The sequence below is a fragment of the Corvus brachyrhynchos genome, unplaced genomic scaffold, assembly GCF_000691975.1.
Source record: "Corvus brachyrhynchos isolate BGI_N302 unplaced genomic scaffold, ASM69197v1 scaffold66, whole genome shotgun sequence".
In the NCBI taxonomy this organism is placed as follows: Eukaryota; Metazoa; Chordata; class Aves; order Passeriformes; family Corvidae; genus Corvus; species Corvus brachyrhynchos.
The window spans coordinates 659,692-678,843 of record NW_008238440.1 but is presented as its reverse complement, the minus strand read 5'-3'; the positions used below and the strand labels follow the sequence as shown (position 1 = coordinate 678,843).

Below are 19,152 nucleotides of genomic sequence, written 5' to 3'. Positions count from 1 at the left end.
TGCAGAAAATTCAGCAATTAAAACAAGGTAACAAAATTGCATGCCTTTAATTATTCCTATATGAACAAAGCCAGCATTATCTCTGAATAGTGCCTTTGTATTTCTGCAGTTGACTGAGCTTGTTTCAAACATCTTTATGCAACCCCCTGTCAGCATATGGCAAATAAGGAAATATTCTTATTTGTTCCTCCACTTAAGGTAATTGAACCAGTCACATTGGTATTTAAATGTATTAAATTGGTATTTATTGCAGGGTAATGAGATATTCTAGAACTAACACAAAGTTGATTGCTTTGCCACAGATTAAATACTTGCTTGTCAGTACATGAGCTCTCTCATTTCTCATGTTCTGGGTTTTTAAAAAAAAAGCCAAAAACAAAAAAAAAAAAAAAAAAAAAAAAAAAAAAAAAAAAAAAACACAAAAAACAGAAGAAGACTCTTTTTTTTTTGTGTGGTGGTTTTAAAAAAAAAAAAAAAAAAAAAAAAAAAAAAAAAAAAAAAAAAAAAAAAAAAAAAAAAAAAAAAAACCAAAAAACAGGAGTAGGCATGATAAATGAATACAAGAAAAATACTCATGCAAACTACAGCATAACCACACTAACTATACACCAATAATATTTAAGTGAAGTGCCAGAGGTTTACCAAGTTACACTCAGGATCACTTCATTTACAATTCCAGCAGTAGGGCTCTTTGGCTCCCTATAAAGGTTTTGGAAGGCAATTAGCAAAAACCAACAGCTCAAATTTAGCCTTGGTAGCTATACAAGCACTTGGGTATGGCCTGTTTAAGCAAATCCCTGCAACTGTAAGATAAAAATCTAGAGCTTTTATTAGTTATGACAGTTCTGAAATCCATCACAAAGCAAACAGGAAACAGAAGGACTATTTAATGAGTGCATTTATGCTTCACTTTTCCTAAAAAGAGGCAGCCCACTATTTGTCATGTGCTGACAGTTGATTAGTTACTTAGGGTACATCAAGAATAGCAGAAAACCTGACTTCAGAGGGCAGCTTAGTGTATCCCCTGAGCTAACATCCCATGAAACTGGGTGCACAGCTTCAGAGAACACTCCAAGTGAGAGCAGGTTCACCTTCAAAAACCTTCAAAAGCACAGGAAATGCAGCTCTCTCTGTCCTCTCATTCTCTGTAACAGCACAAAACAAAAGCACCATTTATGCCCCTCTTAAATATCTGAAATGTGCCTTCAAGATGCCCAGATCTTCAGACAGGGCAGCGTTTCACCCTAACGTTGGTTTGCTATGAATTATTTATGCTGCTCAAAGGATTAGGTGAAATGAAAATGTTCTGGCAAGATTCTCCTCCCCCTTCATGTACAGCTAATCAGTTTTATGTGGCTGGAGTTCAGATGTACCACTATTCTAGGGAAAGTGCATGCCTTCTTAACAAAGCTGCTGCTCCTAGAGTGGTAATAAAGACAAAACCAGTAAGGATAAGGCAGAGTGACACAGAAAATGAACAGCTTAAAAAAAAAAAAAAAAAAAAAAAAAGAGAAAAGGAAAAAAAAAAAAAAAAACTAAAAAAAAAAAAAAAAAAAAAAAACTGATGATAGGTAACTAAAATCAGTTCTTGGAAATTCCTTTTCCATAGGTACTTAGCATTAACAGATGCTTGCTTGAGTGTTTCTGATCAGCAGCATTCCTCCCTATCAGACAGGCAGCTTCAACATTAAAAGTCATGAATCAGGCCCTGCAGGAAACAACACTATAAATTATGAGATTTTAAAAAATAATGCCAAAGGGCTTTAGTGTTTTATTTTCTTTCTGATTTCTTGAACCATTTTCAGCTGAGTTTTTAAGAGGCTTTTTTTTACTCTTTATAACCATGTATACTAGAATTAAAGTTGAGTGGGGCTGGTTATTTTTTTTAGTGAAAACACAGCTTTTCCTGTGATGATGGGACTTTGGCAGCTGGACCCTTCAGAACATTTAACATTGTGAGAATTAGGCAGGGCTTAATATTCCCTCTCCCTTACAGGACACCCTGTTGAGGTTTCAGACAACAGAGAGAGACACTTGCCCAAGCACTGGGACACCACTTGTAGCTACCTGACGGCAGAGGCTTCTCTCTGGTCAGGAGTCTGGGCTGCAGAGTGAGTTACACCCACTGCATCAAAGCCCCAAGCAAACGCTCTCCACATCTGGTGGTTCCCTACCCATACCCACATTTCCCCAGTGAAGATCCTCCAGAAATGAGCTTCACCCTGCCAGAGCTGATGCAAATGAATTTGAGGGGGCAGAAGATCTGAGCCTGTCTGACCTGGGATAATTTGCATTCAAACAAAATAAATCCAGCTCAATTCCCATAGCAATTTCGCTTTGCTATGAATAGCTCAGGCAGCTCCAATAACGAGGAGCTCGGGTTACATCTGATTGCCAGCTGTATTGCTTACTAAGAAGTTAGGTCAGTGGTTCCCAACCTTTTAATTTTCCTTGTTGGAGTATACATTGCTATGGATTAGTTACATGAGAGAGTGGTCACAAGGAGCTCTGCAGGGAGCAAAGTATCAGCTTTGCTGATATTCCACATACACAGACATATCCATATGTTGAAATATCTATGTGGGAAGGAGAAAGGGAGTGGAACAAGAGAGCTTAGGCCATTAAAGGAATGGAAAACAAGAACCAAAGATGGCCCAAGAGCGAGAATGTCAGGGTGGCGCCTGGGTTATCTGGATTCAACTCCGTGCTCTTCAGCATTTCAGCTTCTCTGTTCCTTATTTCTCAGTTTTTTAGGCAGTATTTTGTAATCAATGCAGAAAATGCTCGTGAGAGACTCGTGAAGGCTCATGTTTGACCCTGGCTGGGCTGTTCTTTTAAAGTGCTTCCACCTTCCCCACTCTAAGCTGCAGCACCAGCCTTCAGGATGCCACCCCACAGGCAGAGCTGTGATCCAGGGACCAGCTGCACTGAGCACAGAGACTCAGAGCACAGCCAGGTGTATGCCACCTCACAGGGCTCCCAGCTGGCCAATTCCCTGCTCAAAGACAACATCCCCAACATGGCTCTGCCCCTCAGCACACCCTTGGACAGGCTCGTGCCAGGTGGCCTCACTTACAGGGGCAACATTGCTGACCAGAAACACACAGTACATCCAGCTGTGGAAGGCTGGGAGGTTTGCTCCTCACTGGGAATTCCTGTGCTATGAGGCTTCCTACTTTTCACGTGCCTTTAGAGAAAGGGTGTTACTTGGTGTCATGGGTATAAGCCCAGCTGGAGATGAAACACCACACAGCTACTCCCTCAACCACCCCCCTCTGCACCCCATTGCATCAGGGTGGCATCACTGTGAAAGGCAGAGCAGGGAAGAATCAGTGTCATCCCCTGTTCTTTTGCTGTAGTAATCTCTTTGAAGCAGAACAGCAGCCTAGGTGTGTCTGAATCTCTTCTCACCACCAAGAAAAGGTAAAAAGGTAAAACCTTGACTGAATTCACACAATTAAACCCAAAATACAAGGCAGCAGCATCCCAGAAAGCCACCAAGTTGAAACAAGACCTCATCCTTTTCTCAGTTTTCCATAACATTAAGAAACCTGCACAATGGCAACTCCACATAACGCTTCCATGACCATACGAACACCCTCAGCATCCAGAGCTTCATTTACACGGGCACCTGAATAGGCATTTACTAAGATAAATGTAGTAACTTAAATTCCATGTCATGAAAAAGCCTCATATTTGCAGGTGCTGTTTACAGTCACAAAACCTACCTTCACTATATCATGCGGCTAAGTGAGTCCAGAGAGTCTCTGTTTTCCTCCTTGTAGCCAAATGCCACCAAACTGCACTGCTCAGCCATTCTACACCCACCCTGGGCCTGCTTTAAAGTTGTGCACTCATTCACTCCTCTCCCACAAATTAGCCTCAGCTTCTATTTTAAGAGAATGATGCCCAAAGGTGAGCATGCTGTAACTGCTCTGCTGGAGTAAATTAAAAACTTTTCTAGTCTGTGACAAATTGAGCCAGGTTTCCTGCTTTTAATAATATTATAAACAAAAGTTCGATGAGAAATATTTTTCAGTACTATTTTCTAAATCTCTGTAGTAGAAATAACTGTGATGACATGCAAAACCCACCACAAAGAGGTCCTGGTTTGGTCTAAAATAAAACATAATGCCACAACTGTCTTAAAATGGGCACAGAAATACTACCTTAATATTGGTCCAGGTCATGGCAAGGTGACATCAATCCAGTCTTCAACCCAATGCATCAATTTACATCTCCTGACATCCTGTTTGTGACAAGGTCAGAGCCCAACACATAAGTCTAAACCAGTATTTGGAGTGTTAACCAATAGCTTCCAGGTATTCAGACTTGTACCCCCTGAACACACCTGCAGAATTAAACTGGTCATGAAAGATTACACTGATTTTGCCACCACCAGACTTTAGTACAAGCATCTGAATTATGCAGCTGTTTAGCAGGGATGAGTCTTAAAAACCAGTGAAAAAAAGACAGTGTGAGAGCATTTACTTGTCTTTTCATTAAAGAAATCAGTTCAACTATGTGTTATGTCAGCAAACACCATTTGCCAGGGGTTTCATGAAATGGCATTTCTTCACAAAAACATCTTGACAGTAGAGTGTTTTCAGCACAATACCTTATCTATCAGGCTTTCAAAATAAAGTCTGTGGAGCAAAGCTCGAAGTCACCCTGGATGTTCTCTAAGATCTCAGGAAACAGGAAAATTTAAGTGGCAAAGGGAACGTAGTGTCTGAAAACAACTTTTTAGTCTATGAGATATTCTTTATATTAAATTGGTCCAAGATATTCAGATATCTACTGCACAGATGTTGCCACTATGTTAAACACTACAGGCCTTCTGACTGAAATAAAGATGCAGTGAAGACAAGGGAGATACTTATTGACAGCTCAGCACATTGCTAAGTTATAAAGGGATGGTAAAAAAAGAAAAAATTGTATCAGCAGAAGATTTAGGAGGCAAAATTTCCTAAGCAGTCTGACCTTCTTTCTGCAATGAATCTACTGAACAGCAGGTTAAGCAAAGGTCAGGTTAAGCACAGGTTAAGAAAAAAGCTCCAAGAAGAGGAATGTGCTGCCTGGGTTAAAGAGGCTCTGGGACATCAGGGGAGCGTGTGAGAGCCACAGACACTCCAGTCTCCAATGGAGCTCCTACTCCCAGGGCCTGAGAGTGCTCTCTGCTCCATCCTGGCACCACAGGGCACAGGACCTGAGCTGACTCCACACCACAGCCAGCAGTGACAGAAGTGCTGAAGAGCTCAGCTGCTCTGGAGCCCTTACCTAGGAATCAGGACACACTTGCTCTGCTGAGTACTGCATGAGTCAAATAATTAGTACATCAAAGCACCCAACTCCCAAAACAAGAGATAATTTGTCTGCTTTCATAGGCAAGAACTAGAAAAGTGAACATGAAAAGTGATAAATGTGGCCCTCCCACTCCAAGCCTCTCTGAAGCTCCGTGTGACCTGCACAGCTTCTGAGTTATCATAATCAGATGATGTCTGCTCTGCTGGAGCCTGTCCTCAACCCCCATCCCTCACTGGCATATTCCCTGACTTTTCCCCAAAATATCTGGCTGCTCAGTGGCCTCTAAAGGGGCACTGCCTGCCCCAAGACCACTGGATGATGGTAGTCCAGCACTCTTCGTGCCTCCACACTTTCCTATGGGAGGTTCCAGTGCTTCGGGAGCTGAAGCGCAACCCTGCCACTTCCCGGTGTGAATTTGCCCAGCTTAACACATCTGACCAAAGAGTGACTGCTCCTGCAATCCATCTGGATCATCAGTCAGTCCCTCCACCTTTTCTTCTTTCCAGGTGGTAATGCAAACAGAGGAAAAGCCAGAAGGAGCTCTTGTGAAACATTTCCTCTCTTCACAGCATGTTACACTACACACTCCTCCCACTGCAGAAAACCAGCAGTGTTAATGTGCTAGGGAAGTAAATTAGGCACAAATAGCACCATGGGGAACTTAAATATTTTGAGTGTTTACCATATAATCAGGAAATGCCCACCCTCTTTATCTGTTAGGAACAAGGAAACCGAAAGCTTTGTAATTTTAAACTGCCCATCAGTTGCTGTGAATCAGTCAGGCATCTTGCTGGGGAGAGGTAGCACACACAGGAACACTGGCAAGATAAGAGAGGGTTGAAGCTACACTCCCCATCCTGTCGGAATAGTTTCAGCCCAAGATTCCACATTTGATCACCGCTCTCCAGGGCTTCTCTTTATACACCTCCACTGAGCCCCTCAAAAGGACTCAAATAGGACACTGAACTTTCATCGTTTTTCAGATTATTTTTACTAATTCTTACAAACTTCACCAATCTGAAATAAATTTGCAAATACATTTTACAAAATACTTTACAGATTTGCAGTGAATTCTCCTTTAACATATTTCAAAAAATAACGAAGGAAGTCATGAGAGACTCATTCATATACATCCTCCACGTTATAATTCCTTGCAATAAACCAATACCCCTCCACTTACTACAAAAATTGAAGGCAAACTACAACTACCTTGTCTTTAAAATGCAAGTCCTCTCCTGAAAGCAGCATGAAAGTGTTGCTTTAAATCATAATAATAATGATTGAACAAGTTATTGAACAGCAAAAGACACTACAGCCATAAAGAGCATTGCCTTGTGCAGCTTTATAGAAAAACAAATATATTCGTATTTCAGAGCCAATGGATGCTGAATTGCACTGTCCTTTGCAAGATAAGGACTTAATAAAGAATAGGCACCAATTCAGTGCATTGGTATGGGAAATTATGTATAGATATATAAATTCCTCTTCCTTTTATTGGCAATTAGGTCCAAATGCTAAGCTGTCATTAAAGGATGTGGAATATCCATGGAGATATCTTGGAGCATATGGGCACCATTCTGAGCAGGCTGATGGTGGGCAGGAAACATTCCCAATGGGAAATACTCTCCGTCTTCTGTTAATCCTAGCACAGGAGTAGGGCTATGGAGGCAGAACAACCTTGGCTATGCACAAATGCTGGTTTGAAGACATGCTGGAATGAAGACAGACCTTCATTCTGGGTGAGTAACATTTCCTTCTGTTTTGTTTCTCGCATTAGAGTGGGTTCCTGACTTTCCCAAACTGTAGTCTTTCAAATGACTAAATAAATCATGTGAACAGCCACAACAAAAAAATATACTATTCCCTCAGCCCTCGAGCTATTTGCAACTAATTTAGTGTTGTGGCACTGTTTGGTGCACCAGAAAGCTAATTTTCAAGAAATGCTTGGAAAATTACAACAAAAATAAACTTCTGATGGCACTATAACCCAAAAGCTGAGAACCTGTAAATAGAACCAGTGCAATACTCAGAGGCCAAGACCACAGTCTGGCACACTGTTGTTCCTAGCTTCAACTGGTAATATATGGCAATATATCAGCTTCTCTCTGATTCAGCTGCTGGTCCAAATTGTCCTTTCCTTGGTATTTCATCTGTCCCACAGGCTGATGGAGAACACAAGCCTTTGTCACGACAGCACTATCCCGATGTTCAGGGCACATGGCACCACCTGCACCGTGTTCTGTCCTTGGGAGCACGCATGGCCTTCATTAAGTGAGACCTGCAGGGCTCTGTGCCTGGGGGAGCTCAAATGACCACCCAGCTCTCTCTGGTAAACACAGGAATCAATTAACCATTTCTGTAACATGCTCCCCTCTCTCCAATTACTCAGCTCCCCTACCATGAGCAGGAGATGAATGAGGTCTTGTCCCCTACAGGTGTTCTGTGATGACATCTGATAATATCCTTGCACATTTTCACAGCTCAAAACCTGCCAAGTCCATCTCCTGTCTACCAAGGACAACAGGCCTCAAAAGCTACTACTCTTTTACTCCCATCACCAGACTTGTCTTTGTTTAGGCCAAATAACCTCTTTACATTCACTAGCGGCTTTGAATTTTTGGTGGTCACTGCGCTTCCTTTACTCCTTCATTGTCAGGATACTCTGGCAGCAGAGTGGAACGACAACACTTGGCACTGGGGCACTGAAACCTATCTGGCAATTGCAGGCACTGCTTGCCAAGCACTTGGGTGCGTTTCCTAGCAGCAGTAGCACCAGCTGATTCTCTGGGAAACTGTCTGAGCTCCCACCTTGTCTCACTCCCGGCTGTTCTGGTCTGAGCAGTCCATGAGAACAGCAAGGCTCAGCCTGCAGATGGGTTCTGCCCTTCAGCATGCTGTTTGCTGCCATCTAACTTCTGACTCAGTGAAATCTGATTATACAGCACCACCCTGGATTATGTCCAACGTGTTTTGGGGTCCGCCAGGAGCAACAGACATGTTTCACTTTCTCGATGAGCCAGTGGTGCCTCCCCTTTTCAAAATATCTTTTCTAAACCAAACAGCAATTGCAGCAGTGTATCCCAAAAAAGTGGTGTGCCTACTGGCTCAAGGGCCAAGATGATGTAGGAAGGAATAAAAGACACCTCTCCCAAGGCCAGGTTCAGATCCAAAGCAGCCGGCATAAAACTTTTTACTCACCACAAGAAGCTTTAGATAAAGCCCATTAACCACTAAACACCTGTGAATGGGAGTGGACCATACTGGGCTGCAGCCATCAGTAGACATCAGCAGCTCACTGCTGTCTCAGCCTGGAAATTATATTTTTTCTGCCCCTTTGCTCAAGTTTTTGCTCCTTGGGACAGGATAACAATCCAATCACCAGTATGTGATGTCAGTAGTGTAAAAAAATTATCCATATGGCCTCCAGCATGAATGAAGAGAACCAGCTGACAGAGAGAGCCTGGAGCTCCTGTTGTGGCAGACTGGTCTCCACAGTGGCTGCAGAGACATTTATTACAAACAACGAAACGTGGAGCAGACTAGAAGGAATTATTCCTTATCAGAAAAAGTAGCAAAAAAGTGCAAAAGTGACAGAACCAGTTTTATGGTCTATGCCATAATCATCCACACTAGATTGCAAAAAAAAAATCATCTCTGCCCTGTTATTATAGGACTGTTATTTTAACATTTAATTTCTATTTACATCTAACAAAGCAAGTAACAAATTTCTGTCTAGTGTTAACAAGAAATGACACTGGGTAGCCACATTTTTAGAGAAGTTTAAACTTTTTTGTCTGGTGCTGTGTTACAGCATTTATACCTATCCCTCACCATGATCAGCTTCTACTTTAACAGCAATATTAACTTGAAATATTTCTTGAGGTTTAGTCTAGCCTAACTCTAAGGCCTACTGTTTTGATGACTTCTTCCTAAAAAAAAAAGAATGAGTGTGTGGCATAAGACATGCCTGGTGAAGAAAGAATAATTTTTAAAATCTTTTCACTGAAGTGCAATAATTTTCACAAAGAAAAAGAAAACCTGTTTTTAATTTCATGATTTTAAAAGAACTAATTATATTCTGGTGTTACATAAATTCTATATCTCATGGCAAGGAAACTGCAGGTCTGAAGAGTATTCCACGTTTCATTAGTTTGTGTACGCTGCCACAGAATATAATATTACGTTCTTAAATTAGTCAGAAGCCACACTGTGCTGCAGAGTATAAAAACAAAAGTGAGGGCTCAAGCTAGGTCAAGCATATTTTGTATAGGTCCATTAAAAATCTCATTCCATTAATATTAATAAAGATGTTGAGACACAAAAGTCCTTCAATTAACATATATTAGGCAGGCAGGCACAAGCATTCAAGTGATCCCACTGTGAACAGCAAGAACCAAGCTCTCAAAGAATAAAGCCCCGAGAGTAGTGTGTACAGAGTGGGGCAGCCTGAAATGCAAATGCCCAGGGGAGTGAAAAGGCAACACCCCATTGTCTCTGCAAGCAAATATCACTTTATTGCCTCAGCTTCCTCTTCTATTAAGCAGGTTTGTGCTGGGCCTTGTTATTGCAGTAGGAATAACTTCAAGATCTATTATCTTTGTCATCAAACTTTTGTCTTTTACCAATTTTTGGCAGGAACTAGCTGGGCAGCCACATATGAGATTCAGCAAAAGGATTTTCATCTGACTGTGCAAGCTGTTTGCAGATTTCCCCAGCTTATGAACTTACACTCTAAAAAAAGAAATTAACTTGCATGTTCCAGAAATTACTCTGGACAATAACAGTTCCCACGGTACCAAGCTTCAACCATCAAGACTCATTCCATTGCATCTGACCTGATTATTTGACATTTCTTCACCCTCATTCTTGGTGACTTCCGAGCACGATAAACAATAAAAGGTTACTGATGTCAAGCTATTGTGTGCCAGGATGTTGTTCTCATCTAACACAGAGTAGAGCCAGCACTGAAGCTTAATTAATACATGTTTGTAAATTGTGCTGAGCTGCAAGGCATTATGATTTCAGGTTTCTTCTGTAAATGTTTACCTCAGAGCTTTAGTCAATGCTCCACTGTCTGAACCCAAGATAAGTTCTGCTTCCATCAGCTATTCACATAGCTGGTCAAATCACTGTCAGAGCAAATCAATAGGAAATTCCTTTGGCATACTGTAATTTATGGTAGACCTGCAGCAACAGAATTGGGATTAAAATGGGATAAGAAAAGGCAAGAAAGAACCAACATTTCTGCTCCCAGTGACATGATCAAAAAGACAGAAGAAAACCTTGTTTGCGATGGAATTATCCATTAAAATTCAATTCAGATACCACTTAAGGGCTAGTCAGAGCCTTCCTAACACAAAATGAGTGGTTTTTAGGAAAAAAAAAAATTTGAATCTGGGTTTCAGCTGCTCAAACTCACTGTAGGTCCACTGCCAGCTCTCACTGCAGAGATAACTAAGTTTAACCCCTCTCCTGCCAGCCCACTGGGAGAAGACCATGACAAAGTGAGGCACACAGAGCTCCTGGAAAGTAGGTATTTTCTAGAAAATCCCTAGCAAGCTCTACCTCTGTAATTCAACAACAGTCCTAATGCTCAGGAGCAAATGAAATCAGATGCAAATAGCTCTGAAATGATCTTGAGGAACTGACTGATATATTATGGGCATCACCACCCTGGATGCCTTTGTCTTACATAGCTCCAGCTTTTATCTTGATCCATGGGCTGCAAATTTCCAAACCACAGGCCTTTAGACCTCTATCTTCTCTCCTGTTGCAGTCCTGGACAGCAGTCCCAGTGATCCTCTCTTTCAAAGAGTAAAGAACATGCTGTACATCAGGAAGACAAACCCATCCCTAAGAAGTTGCAAATTAGAAAACATTATCATAAATATCTTGTGGACTTAAACACAATACCATAACAAACAAAAACTTGAGGAGCCAAAACATTTGAGGGAGCTGGTGACAGAACTCCCAGGGACCATCCAGACTAGTTATGACTGAGCAGCCTACAGTGAATCAAAGTCAAGCTCCCAGCTGAGCACAAGTATGTCACAAAGCTGTCATCATGATCAGGGCTCTGGTTCTGCAGAGAGAGTAAGGAGAGAATAAGCTTGGGGGAAAAGCAATGTTTAAGAACAGTTTTGATAGCACTATTTGCTCAAATTAAGTGGATTGTGTGGGAGCCAGGGCACAACTAAGACACTGCTGTGCTTCCCCCTCCTCTGCCGTGTGTCAGGTACAGATCTCCAGGAGTGGGCTGCTTGAGCTGGACTTGAACTCCAGTTCCACAGACTGTCATTGTGTTTTGGGTAAACAAAAGCCTTTACACAGCAGGTCTGCCAACCTGGTATCTTCCTCAAACACTTCTGAAGTGGAGCAAGGAAAGGGGAAAGACAGAAATAAAACCTTGTTTAGGTTAATTAGTGACTAAAAGCTGCTATTAGTTATTGAATTCTGCCTCTAAAAAGAGAGCTATTTCTGATGTCCAGCAGTTCCCAGCTGTGCAGAAGAGAATACACTGCCTCTCAGCAGCAGAGATGGTATGGCCCACATGAAAATAGTGGCGCTGAAAATAAAAATCCTCACGACATCAAAGACATCCTGTTATGAAGGGGTCAGGTCTGTGCAGGCAGGTCATCCTCTCCTGACCCTCACGAGGGCATTTGTCTATAAGCTTCTCTCTAATGGACTAGGGAAAGTGTGGGAACTAGGTTTAGTGGAAAGGCTTTGCTACAGCAAGAAAAACGTTGATGTTTCACGCATAGATAGAGTCTATTTATTCCTTTGGAAGTGAAGATAAGACTGATGCTTAACAAGAAGGGCCAGGATGAACTGTCTCTGTACAAATGGATGGCTCCCTGCTTCTGGAAAACCACTCCAAGGGTGCAAGCAATGGTGCCCACAGCAGCCTGAAGTTTGGTTGGAAATACATCAATGAACCATTTCCATGCTCTGCTGGGAACTCAGCAATGACAGAGCAGGCACAAGGGACAGAGGACCAGCTCCTGTGGGCACTCAAGAGCTGTTGTGCAGCCACAGCCCACTGTGCTCAGTTTCCTCTATGTCCATTCCAGGTTTTTTAACATAAAACCAGGAAGAAACGCAATTTCTATTGCTTTTTCTGCCAAGCAGAAGCAAATTCTTTCTCATCATTAATCCTCTTTAATTCCATTTCTTACCTATCAGGAATCAGTAGTGCCAAAACACCCGGGATAACACTGCCTTTTGTCTTTAGCAGAGCTAAAGACAGAGTTAAACAGAAAGCTTATCAGAGAGATATGGAGAAGGTTGATCAATAACCTAATCACACAATTCATCACCAGTCAGGTCCTTGCTGAGACCAGAAACACTGCCTTGTACTTTTCTAGTATAACCTAAAATATCCTCAAGGATATGACTATTTCCCATTGTCATCTCATTTTCCTGTAGAGATTTTTCTTATTTTCATATTTATCATACTATGGAGTAATGGAATAATAATGGAAAAATGTTCACCAAAACAGTGGACAAAAGGATGATCCTGTAATACACAGTTTGTGTTTTATAAAGGATGGAATACAAAGAAAATCATAGAACTCCCATGCAAAATGCTGTTCATGTTGTGCTGGTACAATGGCAGAAAATATAGGATTTGTGTATTGGCTTCTGGGTGGACTAAAAACACCTTTAAGAATGAGAAAAATCACAAGCTCTGTACTTAGCTTCTCCTCAAGGTCCCACTAGGCCAAATTTTGTTCTATTTTTACAGCTGTCGATTTCTGAAGGACCCTCATGGCAAACAGCAATTATTCTGTACTCTCACCAGCAGTCTGGCTCACTGAGTTTGATGGCAGTTTGTCTGCATAAGAACCTTGGGATTTGTCTCAACATATTTAATTGGACTTAAAGTGTGAGCTCTAGGAATAGGAGGCTGCTGTTAGCATCAACTTAAACAATGCTAATACCAGGTGCAACTAAATTACTACAAAGGTACATGAGTTGTCTGGTCTGCCTGCCTCTTAGGTGGTCAGACTGCATTAAGAAGCTTTAATTTTGTGGCTTCTTTGATACTTTGAGCAAAGCTTTGCCCTCAGACACACACACACACCCCCTCCACTGAATTAATACATCTCCTGTTTATCTCTCAGTGCTACATCTATAACCCTTCTTGTCTAGAATCCTCTGACAGCTCAACGAGTGAACATGATTCACCCCTCCCTCCTCCCTCTCTTCCCTTGACTAGACACTAATAAACATAACTCGAGAAAAGAGGAAGAGGCTCTTTCTAATGACAGATTCAACCACATCTTGCCAAAACCAGAGGAGGGCACCACTACTTCTAACTGAGGCACATAAATCGAAGGGAGAGAATGGCCCACACCCACCTCTGGTGTGAGCAGGTGCAGCCTCTCAGGAGATGCCAGGGCTAAACTTGGCCTGGATAATAAAACTGTGTATCATAGTTTTAAAGGACCTGAACAATTCCACTGAACTGTACTTGCTTTTTCTGACCCAAAATACACACACAATCTTCTGTGTGACGGAAGGGCAGGAGAGTTCCTTATGTCGTATAAGCAGTTCTCTCCCCTGGGCACACGTTTTGTACTTGCCCTAGACCCTCACCTGTGTCCTGTACCCCACAAATGCTGTATAACAAACCCCTCATTCATTAGGGTCACCAATTCCTATGTTGTGTATGGAATTATAAACTTGTTTGACTTTGCCAGAGTTCATGTTCACAAGGGGAATGTGACTTCTGCTCCCAAAAGCACAGCTATAAATTACTTTTGAGAATGTCTCTACAATACAACTGGAGATCTCGGAGGTTCTCTTGTATTCTGCCCTGATTTACTGTGTGACTGCAAACAACTCACTTCATACAGGAGATTCTGTACACACAAACCTAAGGTAAGGAGACAAAAACTGGCCTGTAAAGAGAGACAAACAACACACAGTGATACAGACTAGGAAGGCAGGAGTAAAACTTTTAGATATCATCATGGAAGTGGAGTTAAAGATGGTGAACCTACAACAGATCTCATTTTTAATGCAGATTAAATAGCACAAAGTGGATGAGAATGGGGAAAGAGGTAGGAATATACACAACCACACTGAGTAGGTCCTATAAAAACAATTTCTTATTCCAACAGTGGCCAGCACCATCTCATTCAGAAAAACCTGAAAAACCATTGTAGTCTGTGGATTTGGTACAGTCTGCCTCCCAATGAGTTAGCTACAGGCAATTATAAGTAATAATAAATTGCTAAATGCTAATAGTAATAAAAATACAATTAGAATAAGTAAAAATTAGCTCAAATCAGGAATCTGGGAAAAAAAAGGTTGAATACGGGAAGAACAAACAGTTTGAATTGGAGAATGTAAACAGGGGATGAAGCAGCAAGACAAACCAGTAGCCTGGATATACCAACTGGGAGAGCACAAGGCACTGAAGGAAACTCCAAAAAGTCATGCAGGAATAACACAAGATGTTTATTACATCACTAATGAAAATCAGTGGGGAAAAAGTCAATTTTGCATTACTTTCTATTTGGGACACATTAAGATGATAAAAAGAGAAACTAGATTTGCATTTGCTACCATAAACAAACTCATTGTCCCAAAGTTGTAAGAGTTAAAAAATGATCTCTGAGAGTGAGAATGCATTAACAAAATCTGTGAAAAAATTATAACTTCTGTGGAAGGAATATATCATGTTCTCCACAGAAGGTCCAGAACAAAGTTTTCATTTAAAAATCAAGTAAAAGCACCATTTTTTGCTGTATAACAGATGCTCCAGCAAGCAAAGGATGCTGACTGAAGCAGAAAAAGGGCAGAAGACAGAAAAAGGCAAGTTTCCAGTTGAAAGTCGAAGCACTTTGATGATGAAAAGAGGCAACACTCACAGTAAACTTGTGCACATTCTCCTGAAACTTTCACTTACTGTATTAGAGACTTGTTCAGATAAAGATCCAGTTCTGCCTTCTGACACACCAAGAAAATTGTGTTGACTGATGGAAACATTTGGTCTCAAATCAACAAATCAGCATAAAAACTTGGGGCCTTCCTGTCAACTAAGCCATTAAAATGTAATATACACACATCTCTTAACAGATCTAGACCAAAGCAACAAATTCTTGCTCCTTTCCAGTGTTATGTTAAGGTCATCCTGCCTAACAAACCATTTCATATAGACTCTCCCCAAAGTCTCCTCTGCAGGCACTGGCAGATAACAGACAGCTGAATGACTGAATACTCTAGGTCATCCAAAAAATTAGATCAAAGAGTCTCCATAGTCTATTGAAATGCAATTGCTTCCAAATCACATTGTGGTGTTCCAGGCTTGAAAGAATGGGTCACTGCAGCTTTATTGAAGAGAAGCTATTGCTAATGAAAGGAACAATGGAAAGATTAGTGCTACCAACCATATAGAAGAAACACCACTTTCGGTTTAATTGCAGTGAACAAAGCAAATAGGAAAGAAGGGCAACCAAGTGACAAAAGTAGTTGGTGAAAAAGGATATAGAAGCTATTCACAAGGTTCTCTTGATCAGAGCACAGCATCCAGACTTAACATATGATTACTGAATTTGGATCCCACTGAAAAGTGACATGGGTGTCCTTACAGACAGCTGACAATATCTTTAAGAGGGCAGCCTTGTAAACTGAAAGACTCAGAATCCTGTTGGTAATTTGCCTGGGATTCATTAGGTGCACTGAAATTAATGGACGGATAGGGAGAGAAAGGAACAATTATACTTTGGCATACCTACCCTACAGGAGATTATTGTAAGTAAAGGTTTACTTCATTTACCAGTTTAAAACCACAATTTAAGGTAAAATCTATTGACTCTTGGAATGAATTTTTTAAAAAAAGATTCTATTTGTTGATAATCTAGGTACTTCCATAAGTTCGCTCATACCACAATATTTATTCTCTTTTGATCAGTTTCTGGATCTTTTCTAAGTGAAGCTTACCAGTCATAACAACCTCTGTGTCGAGACAGTGGTAAAAGATCCACTTCATTCTCAGTTAAGATCACCACATTCTGTTCCTCTGTGACCTGAGGCAGGCTTGAACCTTCCTTCTCCAGACAAGACTTGACAAGCCCAACTTCTCTTAGCTCAGAAAGCATGTTAAAAACCAAAACATGGCCAAACAGGGGAGATCTCCCAAACTGTACCTGCTGTGTGTGGGTAGAGCACTTCCCGTAGCAAAACCACAAAACACTGCAATGAGTGAAATGGGGTATTTTTCTGAGTAAATCTGGTAAAAGGTAGCAGTTGTGAACATGAGGCTTCCATGAAAACAACTAAGCACAATTGGTATTAACAGTTCAGCATTACGAACACAACTTGAAAAGCAAAAGCAAGCTTCAATCCAGTTCCTGGCACCTGCTCCAAATTCACATTTACAACTGTTCGAATGAACTGTAAGATTCCTCTAACTTGCTGAGGGGAAAAAAAAAAAAAATACAGCATTCAAAATATAACCCAGACCACTTCAACCAGTTATCAACAGCCCTTCCTAATGAACAGGCTTCTCAAGTCACTGATTCCAGTTTCAAAGGAAACACTGGCCGTCTCAAGTGCTCCTTCTTTGGTCCTGTCACACAGTTTAATAACCCTTAGAGACAAGTACCTTTGCAAAACAGATTTCCAGAAGGTGACCCAACATATCCTATGGACCTTTAGTCAACCACAAAGCACACAGATGACTTCATTTACTTCCCACTAAATGTCACTGCCTTCCTCTGCAGCCTTGCAAGTGCAAGGGATTAAGCCTAAAAAACATCCTGAACTATTAATTCTGCAGATGATTCTCCTAAATTGCATCAGTTAAGCCTTCTCTGCAGGCAATGAGCACTGTCAAACGTATTTTGAAAAAATCACCTGTGAATAATGATTTTTCATGAGCTTGGTTGACAGCCATAAATGGAAAATGCACAATGATAATATTTAACACATTCATAAGAGATCAACTCATCAAGACTTGTAAACCCAAATAAGGCTTGAATTATCAAAGGAAACAAAGGGAAATCAGTTCATAACTCCTGCCAAGATAGGAAATTCACCCCTCCTTAAAGTAGTTGACGAAGCTAGGTATAATATTTTTTCACAAGCTTCTGGATGGATTTTTTCCTTTATTCATAGCAGTTCACAAAGGCAGGAAGAACTTTTACTTAAGAGTGAGCAGAAATGTATAAACTATCACAAACTATAACAAATTGTTATGGCATAATTACTAGGACTACCAGCCAGTCTTCTGTTTTTTTCCTGAAAGACAGTCATCAAAAAATACAAAGGTTTTGATGTAGTTCATTGGCTATAGTGAAATCTCTTCTGTTAAATACAGTAGCAACTAGTGAGACTGGAAAAATCAGCAAATGGTGTACGGTATCCTGAATACTGTACGAATTACATACCTTCAGCTACTATTCCACATACGAAAATACTTTTAATGCTGATTTGTTTTAAATAGACACTTACCAAGCCTACACACGTAGATATTGCTACCGAAGAGGTGCTATCATTCCTTATAAATCCCTGGTAGAAACACTGTTCAATTTCATGTTCCTGAGAATTTGACACTCCATCTTTCCCGAGTACCTGGACAATAAAACTTTTGCTTAAAATGGTCGAAGGTTTAAGCTCTAAGTGAAGTTCCTGTCCAAATGCTGAAAATTTGTAGTGCAAGGAACTCTTTGAACTCTGAGTTGATCTCTTTCTCCTAGAACTGTGCAAAACATCATGTGAAATGTACGATCCGCTGGCATCCACTCTGACAGGTGTCACAAACACATAATCTGTAACGATAAAGAGTTGGCCATCAGCTCTTGCATCCCACAAACAAAGCACTCTGACACGGTACCACGCATTCCCTATGGCATGGAGCATTCCCTCGTTTTGGGGCTGGCTTGCAGGCTCTGTGTGTGTTGTCTCGCCTGCATAAATTCAGCCCCGTAAGTCACACAGGCTCCCAGCCTGTGTTTGTTTCCTTTGTGCCCCACTGAGAGGCACAGACTAACTAGCATAGCTGTGAACATTCCCACAACTGCTCCTCTGAAGACATTTGTCATCACCAGCAGATCTGTAGATTTTCCCCTCCCCTCTATTAATTGCTGTCAAATGTGAAGGCCGCTCTGGTTTGAGAGGCTTTTCCCTTCCCTAAGAATGCAGCAAATATTGTATCACTGTAGGGGTAGCCACGACTGAGACTTTGCAGAACTGTACCACTTGTTCAAATGGATTAAAGGATTAATTTATTAATGCCTTAACTGAGTGAGACCTCATCTCTTTGTAGTGGCTTGATTAGACTGGGTTTCAAATTGTAACTGACCTTCAGCAAAAAGAGATTACAGCCTACCTAATAACCTTTAGTTAGCCATTGCTAATTGCATGTCAAGGAAGTTTATTGTTTTGGATAAAATATGAAAAAAAATTACAAAGCTATTTTTGAGAAGAAAACTGAGATCTACTCAGAACCACCTAAAAAAGGGGGGAAAGAGGCCATAATTCAGCTGGCTATATAAGCAGGTACCTCACTTGCAGTATACTGCCACTGCTGTTGACCTAGCCATGCAGGGATTACCTGTGTCCTGGAACCAGGATCTGAATTTTAGCTGTTTCCTGAACTAGGATCTTTGCACCTATTTCTGGTTGCCTGAGCAGTTATGCTGAATAAACTGCTTCCCAACCCCATTTAATTTGTGAGCTGTGTTTCTCTGTGGATACTTAAGAGATGTCCATACACTTGGCAAAACAATTAATTCCTCTTCCTAAATTGAAATAACACCATTAAAAATAGAAGGAAAGCCCCTCCTTCTTGTGTTGTAACAGATGTTGCAAATACTCCCAATCAATCTCTTT

At 41.1% G+C, this 19,152-nt stretch overlaps 1 protein-coding gene across 3 annotated transcripts in view; it reads right to left on the bottom strand.

The window, feature by feature from the left end:
- ADAMTS18 (ADAM metallopeptidase with thrombospondin type 1 motif 18) overlaps nt 1-19,152 on the bottom strand; it is a 77,483-nt gene that overhangs the window by 57,068 nt on the left and 1,263 nt on the right. For all 3 annotated transcript variants that reach the window (XM_017736583.1, XM_017736584.1, XM_008635484.2), the window contains exon 3: nt 17,773-18,089. In XM_017736583.1, the coding sequence (XP_017592072.1) occupies nt 17,773-18,089 (317 nt within the window). The remainder of the gene's footprint in view (nt 1-17,772; nt 18,090-19,152) is intronic.